Source organism: Thunnus maccoyii, chromosome 6 (assembly GCF_910596095.1).
Source record: "Thunnus maccoyii chromosome 6, fThuMac1.1, whole genome shotgun sequence".
Lineage (NCBI taxonomy): Eukaryota > Metazoa > Chordata > Actinopteri > Scombriformes > Scombridae > Thunnus > Thunnus maccoyii.
Genome location: NC_056538.1, coordinates 33415031 through 33424003, shown reverse-complemented (window position 1 = coordinate 33424003; position 8973 = coordinate 33415031). Strand labels below are relative to the sequence as shown.

At 40.3% G+C, this 8973-nt stretch overlaps 1 protein-coding gene across 1 annotated transcript; it reads right to left on the bottom strand.

Moving 5' to 3' along the window:
* Positions 1-790: 790 nt before the first annotated feature.
* gmnc (geminin coiled-coil domain containing) lies at positions 791-8547 on the bottom strand. Its single transcript, XM_042414337.1, has 4 exons — positions 8361-8547; positions 4859-4944; positions 4505-4621; positions 791-4092 (listed from the first exon to the last, which is right to left on the bottom strand). The coding sequence occupies exons 1-4, from the start codon at positions 8500-8502 to the stop codon at positions 3070-3072; spliced, it is 1368 nt and encodes a 455-aa protein (XP_042270271.1). The 5' UTR covers positions 8503-8547; the 3' UTR covers positions 791-3069.
* Between the last annotated feature and the right edge of the window lie 426 nt (positions 8548-8973).

Sequence of the window (8973 nt, the reverse complement as noted above, 5' to 3'; positions counted from 1 at the left end):
GGCTCCACTTTCTCTTCTTTTTTAAGGTTTTTTGATACACAGAAGCATCAGCTGTGTGGGAGACGTTTGTTTATTGAGTGTTGCAGATGGAGGACACGAGTTGATGACGTCTCTACTTGCTTCTGTTTTTTTTATATCATAACAGCAGGATTCATCCAACCTGAACTATTCTGCAAAATCCCAGATTATGTTCAATGCCAACAGTTTTTTAAATTCTTGTTTTGTAGAATATTTTGTGCATGAAAACTATAAATTTAGGAAATATGGCTACAGTTAATGAAAGCTGTTGTGCTCAGCTGGTATCTGAGGACAGACGGCATGTTTTCCATCAGTAAATGAGGACTAACAGAGTTTATTTTAAGCCTCATTTGGCTAAAAATGACTCATATGTGAAAATATGTTCTGGGATGCACTCGGAGACCAGAGACGTACTTTATCACAGCTTCATTTACGGTGGATTGAAAGAAAGAAAGAAAGAAAGAAAGAAATGGCATCGACACAGCTTTTCTGTTTGTGTTTGTGAAGAACGAATGTGTTCTGGCTCAGCAGACTAACGATGTGGAATTAAAATTCACACATTAATGGACTTATTGTCAGCAGCATCACTGTTCAAACAGCACAGTGACTCCAGGGTTTTTAATGTCTCTCCTGATGTGGAACAAGCTGATATTCACTGGGATTTCTTTTGTTATCTGCGGTAGATTTATGAAACCTGATGTCAGAGTTGTGATGTTGCTGATGTTTCTCGGTTTCATTGGGTTGTAAAACAAACGGAGACGACTCAGACGTGTCTGTGAATCAGTTTTTTGTTTTTGTTAGTTCACAGTTTGCAGGCAGTTACATTATGTACAAGTTCATATAGAAACACAAACAGCCTGTTAGAGTGGTTAAAGCCTCACTGAGCGGCCGACATGAAACGTGTTAAACAGTTGAACAGAATCAGCTGCTGATATGTGGATTAAATATTTATGGATATATTCTTCACATTTACTTTGAATATGTCGCCTCTGATTTAGACTTTTTATATTTAAGCAGCAGATCAGCAGATATCTGTGACAGGACAGAGTTTATGGCAGTAAAGTTTACAACAAACTCAACTCATTTAAATGGAAACATCATCTGTGGAAGTGAACTTTGACACATGAATTAGTCCTGAATACCAAAAACAACACAAAACAAATAAAACATTACAAACGTTAAGTTATGTGAAACACGCTTTCATATGCAAAACCGTTCACACATATTCATGTAACTCTCAGATATTTTACATGTGAAATGTTAAGACTTCACATGTGAAAACAACACTCACAAAGAATACAAATCACATTTTACATCTTATTCGACACATGAAAATTTCACACGTAAGCACACGTTTCTACGGACAGCAAAAGAGGCCAAAAACGTACAAAGTTGACATCTGAAGTCAGGAATTGACACCATATTGTCAACATGTTGTCAACACGTTGTTATAATGTGTTGACAACATGTAAAACTTTCATGTGTTAAGAACATGTCAACAATGTGTCAATGCATGACTTCAGATGTCAATTTTGAGTGTTTTTGACCTCTCTGGCTTTCCATAGAATCACAGATTTTCATGAGGGAAATGTATGACATCACATATGAAGACAATAATTTTACATGTCATATTACATGTGAAACCTCTCACATCTTGATAAAACATATCACATTTGATTTTTGCTTCCATGATATATGCACATGGTTTTCAAACATGCATTTAACGTGTTTTTTTTGTATGTAGAAATGGAGGAAAACCTCTTTTTCTCATGTAAAATATGAGATTTCACGTGTGTCATTTCATACAAACCACATATGCTCATGTTTCACATATGACATTACATGTATTGTTTTCACATGTGAAATATATAAGTCACATGTGCCTATGTGTGATTTTTTTTTTTTTTTGCATATGACAGCATGTTTCACGTAAATAAGTAATTTTTTTTATGTCAGTCATCTGAAAAACATACATGCTGGTGAATTTATCACATACGAAATGTTGTTCCACATTCAATAAATTCATGTTCTTGTGATGTTTCTCTCATGTTGTTTTAAACACATCTGGTAAAATAAAAAATTGCAGAGCAGAAACTCTGTGATGTCACAGATTCAGAAGATTTTAACTTTGTGTTGAAAAGTGCTTTGTGTTTAGCTGGCGAGCTTGCTAGCTGGCTAACGCGCTAGCTACATTACTAGTTAGTACGCTACCATTACCGTCGAGAAGTATTTGAATCCAGAAGATAAAGTTTTAGAAGTTAATGTCGCAGATTGTGTTTACAAATAGAACCAGTTTACTGGTGGCAGCGTTAGCGATGGCGGCAGTGAGGACTTGACCATGTCCTCCAGTTAGTGGCAGTTTTACATTGATTAGCTGTATTTTTCTTTTTAGTCTCATTTTTCTTGGTTCTCGAAATCTGCTAAAATCTGCAGTTACTGTTTTACTTACGAGGCAGTCGTCGTCGCTTTGTGGCGCCATGTCGGATCCGTTTTATTTGATATAACAAGGGACACAAAATGTGATCACTAATGTTTTTGTGGCAGTTTCACAAACAAACTAAATATATAGTTCAGCATACAGACAACGTTTTAGTTAATTTTTTATGTTACACTCATTGTAAGTTTATCTCTAAGTTATCTACATACTTAAATTGTAAAATGTTCCCACAGTTTTTGGTGTTAGATGTAAATCCTAAAATGAGGTTTATAATGCTTCCAAAGAGCTGGTTAGTCTCATCGTACCACAAGTTTTCTTCTTCTTCTTCTCACTCTAAACTCTCTGAACAAAATGCAGCTTTTTTGAAATCTCAGGATCATCAGGTGATTAATGTTTCAACAAACAGTTATCAGAGGAACCATTCCCATTAAACCAAAGATAATAGTCTCTGTCTTTATGGCCCTAAACTGTTGTCTGAATGTCCTTTAAGGTCTTTTGCTGGTTGTGTTGTCTCATATAACCAGCATCAAACCAAGAGCCAAGTCTAACAAGCCAGCAGTAAGTTCAACACTGACTCGCAGATCTAAAGGTCTGGCCTGGGATGGTCAGTCAGTCTATGGTCCTTGTCTGGGCATCCAGGTGAAGTTCCACCTTCCCTCGGTGTCCTTCCTGACGAAGGCTTGTCCCTGGGGGAAGCTGTGAGTCTTAACGCTGCTGGACGGGCTGAGGGACATGCTGAACGCCAACTCAGTCCGGCTGCGAGGCGCCTGAGGCGTGGCAGGAGGCTGAGAACCCGCCGGCGGGCTCGCTGGGCCGCGGCCTTGCACCGGTGTCCACGGTTGGCTCATGACTGGACTCAAGGACGAGACGGGGGAGTAACGGATTCTTTCTCCTGCTGGACTGAACTGGATCGTGTCCTGCGATGGAGTCGAGCTGCCTCTGAGTTTCGGTGGTGACCAGTAAGCTGCTGGGTTCACCTCCGGACGCTGGGACTGACCCGAGGCTGTGATGGAGCAGATCTCTGCTCTCTCTGGTGACCGTCTGAAAGGTGTTTCTTCTGTTAAAGGTGAATGAAAAGCAGTTAATGAGCCGAAGCTGCTGATCACAGCTGCAGGAGCGTCATACTGTCCAGCGGCAGTGAAGTCAGAGCGCTGATCTGGAGAACTTGTGCAGTTCGGAGCTGAGTTATTGACGGCAGGATCAGCACAGCTCCTTTTATTTGCCTCTTGACGTTCAGCAGCTCTGTAGCTAAATTCAGTTTGACGTCTTTGGCAGTAGCGGTGGACAGACGGAGGCGTAAAGGCGGCGACTGAAGAAGAATTCAAGGTGGACTGAGGACGGTGCGGCGAGGTGACTGCAGCATCGTAAACCAAACTGCTGAGGCTGAGTCCGGAGGAGGAAGAGGAGTCGTTGGACGTGTCGATGGTGTCTCGGTCTTTCAGCCCCAGCGTTCGCAGAACCCAGAGGTCCAGGTTTGGTTCGGAGGCGGCAGACGTCTCGGAGAAATCAGAGCAGAACTCAGCGGTGAGGTTCCTGCAGACTCGCTTGCTGACCTGCTGAGAGGACAGAAGATGAGGTCCGTCATCAACGTACATCAGGTTCCTCTTCAGCTTCTTCCTCCCGTCAGCGGTTAGTTTCTGTGAGGGAAGAACAGAGACGGAGTTAGATCATCAATAACTTACTGGTATCACAAACTGATACTGCACTCATGAGATCAACTCCAAGATGTAGTTGAGAAAACATCTAATGGACTGATGGTTTTCAGCTGGAGATGAGTAATCCATCACAGGAGCATAAAAATGAAAGATGTATAGATGTTTATAGATTTGTTTTGTGGTAATCTGAGACTTCAGAGGCTGCAAACACGTTTTCAAATGAAAAAAGCAGCATCTGTGTTTGGTTTATGTTTTCTTGGTTTGATTTTCTCACATCATACCTTGTAAATCTAAAGCTTTTAACTGCATGTACTCTTCACTGATATGAGCATTTTTCCTTTCTCACATTACAGCAGTTTGAAACCATTTTTTTTTAAAACTCAAGTGAACTCACTTTAGCCTTTTCCTCCAGGTTCCTCACAAAGGAGGAGTTGAGGAACTCTCTGAGTTTGTTGTTCTCCTCCTGCAGTCTGGCCAGCTCCTCCTCTCTCTGCAGCAGAGTGTCCTGAAGCTGAAACATTAAAAAAAACAACTTAATGTGAAACCTTCTTGTCTTCTCCAGAGTCAGACGAGAAGATGGACACCAGTTACATCTCTGTGTATACAGAGAGATGCAGGGTGTGTTTAGCCTAGATCAGCACAAACACTGGAAGGAGGGACACTGCCAGCTGAGTTAAGCTGGACTTAACATATCGTTGCCCTGTTCAGATGGTTCCCAGTGAAAAGCTTTCTGGAGCAGCTGTAGTACCTGTTTATTCCTCTGGAGATGAGGGGAGAGCTGCTCTGTCCACGTCAAACCAGCAGGAGGAGAGCTGTTAAAAACACACTGAGCCTCTGACACAAAAAAAAAACACACAGAGAAAGACAAACGTTACTTTCAGATACAGTAAATCTCTCTCCCACATAACATAAAGCTTCTGTATCCTTAAATACAGCCTCTAACCTGCTGATAACACATCACACATGTATCATGTGTTTCCTCAAAAATCAACACTAAACTTTTGCAGGATGCAGCTGATATGAAGGTTGGTACTCTGAAGGAAACAGCTAAAGAGGAAAGTTTGGAGGAGAATCTAATCTTTGATGACAACGCAGACACAGTAACGTCCTCCAGTGAAAACGTGTTTAGTTCTGTTTACTAAAGCAACTTATTCCTGATTTCACCCTAATGGATAAATGTTTTAATCTTCCAGATACACACACAAAAAACTCATAGCATTAAGGCCTTTTACTTAAGTAAAAGTAGCAATACTACAGTATAAAAATACTCCTTTACAAGTAAAAGTCCTGCATTTAAAATCGTATGTAAATCTTTCAAATTCTTATCTACAGAAGTATTAGTTGGAAAAATTGCTTTAAGCATCAAAAGTAAAAGTACTTTATGTGTTGTATTTATTATATACTGTATACTCAGATATACGGCGCATTAATTTATGTTTTATTATTTTACAACATTCAACAGGAAACAGGAAAATACATTTTAATGTCAAAGTGAAAGCAGATCTATAAAAAGTCATTTGATTTAATTACAAATATAAAATACATCATCTGTTTTGCACATAAAATCAAGTAAAAAATTGTACAAAAGTGAAACTTTTCCCTCTGAAATGAAGTGGAGTAGAAGTACAAAGTAGAATAAAATTGAAATACTCAAGTACAAGTGCTGCAAAAAAGCACTTAAGCAAAAAAACCCCAATTTATTTAGTACAGTTTGACATCATGTCTTCATCAGGACAACTCAGACCATCTAATTATTTACAATATTTACAACATCAAACTCTGAGAGATCAGTTACATATCAAAGGTAACAACTTACTTTAAATCATAATTGGTTAATATCACACTATAATGTAGTTATAAGCAGATATAAGGTCATTTCAAGTGTTTATTAATGTGCAGTATTTGTCATAAAGACATATTTTATATTATTACAACAGTGTTTTGTCGTTATCTGTTTATACAGCGTTAAAAGTTATAGCTGTTAAAACATTAATAAACACTTCTGCTGGCAGCTACATTAAAGTGAGTTATAAACCAGTTATTAGCTGTTTATAGATGTTTTATTCATGATAAATAAAAGTAAAGTTTTACAGTAATAGGATGTGTTTACACTACTTTCTAACTTTGAGTTTCTGGTGATGTGAAGCCTGCTGCTGCTGATGTGTGATTGGCTGAGACACCTGTCAATCAAGAAAAACGTGTGCACTTCTGCTTAAACCTTAATTAAAAGGTATTTCTAAAATCTCACATTAGTAGAAGTGAATTTAGCTTTTGTGAGGATGAACTGTTCAGTCTCTTGACGTTTCCATCAGCAGCCTCTAGTGGCCGTTAGAGGAAGTGCAGCTGCTGCTCAACGTCTCCAAACCTCAGATTACAGCTGAGAGCAGCTTGATGAATTGAACACTCTGAACGAGGTGACACAGAGAAAATTAAAAGATCGATCTTAATGTAAACCATCATAGATATATTTCAGTTGAGACAGATCGCTCATGTGGAACCTGCCGCGGCGTTTGAGCTCACAGAGGAAACCGGGAACCTCCTGTGTTTGATGAATGAGCCGCCGGTACGCAGCGTCCCGCTCAGCTGAATGTGGCATTTACAGAGAAATGGAAATATTCCTTTCATAAAGATCTCAGTCAGCAGATAAAGCTGCTGCTGCTGCTGGATCAAAATCTAAATTCAGGCCCTCTAATAAGTGTGCTGGTGGTCATTTTGGAAATTATTGCTCCATTAATAAGATTTGAAGACTTATAGTAGCTTTGATGTCTGCTGTGTGGGTGTTGATTGACAGCTGTGATTGACAGTTGACTCACCTGCTGACTATTGTCTCTAAATTCCAGTAAGTTTAATGTGACTTAATTATGATATCTGCCCTGTTTAGCTAAAGTAGCTAACGTAGCCCGAGTGCAGCACACAGTGTTCCCAGTAAGCTAACGTTAGCTTGGGTCCAAGGTAGCGCTTATCTGGAAAGGTCCTGGCTCCAAACAGAAAAGACGGCGCCGACCAGAAGCTGCAACTCTGGTCTTCAAATCGGCAGCAAGCAGCAACCTCCGGGGCTGAAAAATGAAGCCAACAGGAAGTGCCAAAAACTGCAGTGCCTTGAATGACCACTTGAGGCTCCAAAAGCGAGTCAATCCCCATAGACCCCCATGTTAAAATGCCCAACTTTACAGCAGAAATAAACATGTTTACAGCCTGGTACAAACAACGGTTTTGGTCTCTGTAGCTAATTTCCTCTTTCATGACAACTGTACGGGGGGTGATTTTTTTTATAACTCACCCGTTTAAATTTTATTAAGCCGTAAAGTTATGCATAATGAAGGACATGGCTGCTTTGAGTGACAGGTCCGCTAGCCGCTAGGTGGCTTGTTTCAGCCATTCGGCCCCGCCTCTTTGCCAAATTTTTGATTGGCTGGGAGTTAGGCAGCGTCACGCACTGCCAAGATGGCGACGGCCGGAGCGGCTCGCTTTGAGCTTCAAAACCGCTTTTCAGAAACCAACGGGTGACGTCACGGTAACTACGTCATTTTTATACAGGCTATGAGCGGCACCAATGAAACTATCGGGTGGCGTCACACCTCGCTACGTCCATGTTTATATAAAGTCTGCGTGATAAACGGATTTATAGTTTAAACTTTTCAAACATCACAGAATTGAAAACGTCTTCGCTGGATAAAACTAACATCAGTTGATATTACGTTTAAATTTCAGGCTCGTTATATCAGCAAATATATAATCAGTAAAGTCAACTTTTTGTAGAGTCAGGCTTTTTATGTGTGTTTAAATAAAACCAAATCTACACCCCCGCCCCACACATTTAGCTTTTCAGGTTTAAAACCGAAGTGTAAATGTCAAACTATTCCTTTAAAAGCAGTGAGTACATCTCCCCCAGTTCTGTACTACAGTATAATTTTAAGGTACTTTAATGTTACTTCAGTATTTGCATTTTATTCTACTTTATAATTCAGTTCCACTACATTTCAGAGTAAATATTGTACTTTTTACTACATTTATTTGACAGTTGTAATTATTGCAGATACACACAGCTCAGAGGAAAGAAAGAAAAAAATAAATAATCACAAAGCCAAAAAAAGCTTTAAAAACAAACAAAGAAAACAACAAAATACATGTAAATGTATATAAGACTCCAGCAGGGACCATTCTGCATAACGAGTACTTCTACTTGCAATAGTATTTTTATACTATAGTATCGATACTTTAAAGTATCCGAGTACTTGTTCCTGACTCACCCCACACCGACGACGGCTCGTGCCGCTTCTCCCCGAGGTCGATGAGGTCACAGGGGTCACTGGGGTCATGGGCCCAAAGAGAAGCCAAGGTTTCCATGGAAACGTCAACAGTGTCAGGGCTACGGGCCAAGTCCTGGAGCATGTGGTGATGAAGAGGAGGAGGAGTAGGAGGAGGAGGAGGAGGAGGAGGAGGAGGAGAGGGATTCCCTACAGGGAGACGGAGAGAGTTTGTGTGTGAATGAAGAGGAGGGTGTGTGTGTGTGTGTGTGTGTGTGTGTGTGTGTGTGTGTGCCAGCTGACTGTGTGTTGATATGGTGATGATCAACACTTCACTCAGTTAAAAAAAAAAAAAAGTCGTCTCTCTCTCTCTCTTTCTCTTCACCATCACATCAACTGGAACACACTACATGGCCAAAAGTATGTGGACACTGAACCTGCTGCTCTAACAGGCTCCTCTCTTCTGGTTTCAGGCTGGTTTCCAGCAGATGTTGGAAGCTGGTTGCAGGGATTTGCTTCCATTCAGACACATTAGATGTTAGTGAGGTCTGACACTGATGTGCAGGCCAGTCAAGTTCTTCCACAGTAAACTGGGAAAACCAGAGCTGGTTTGTCT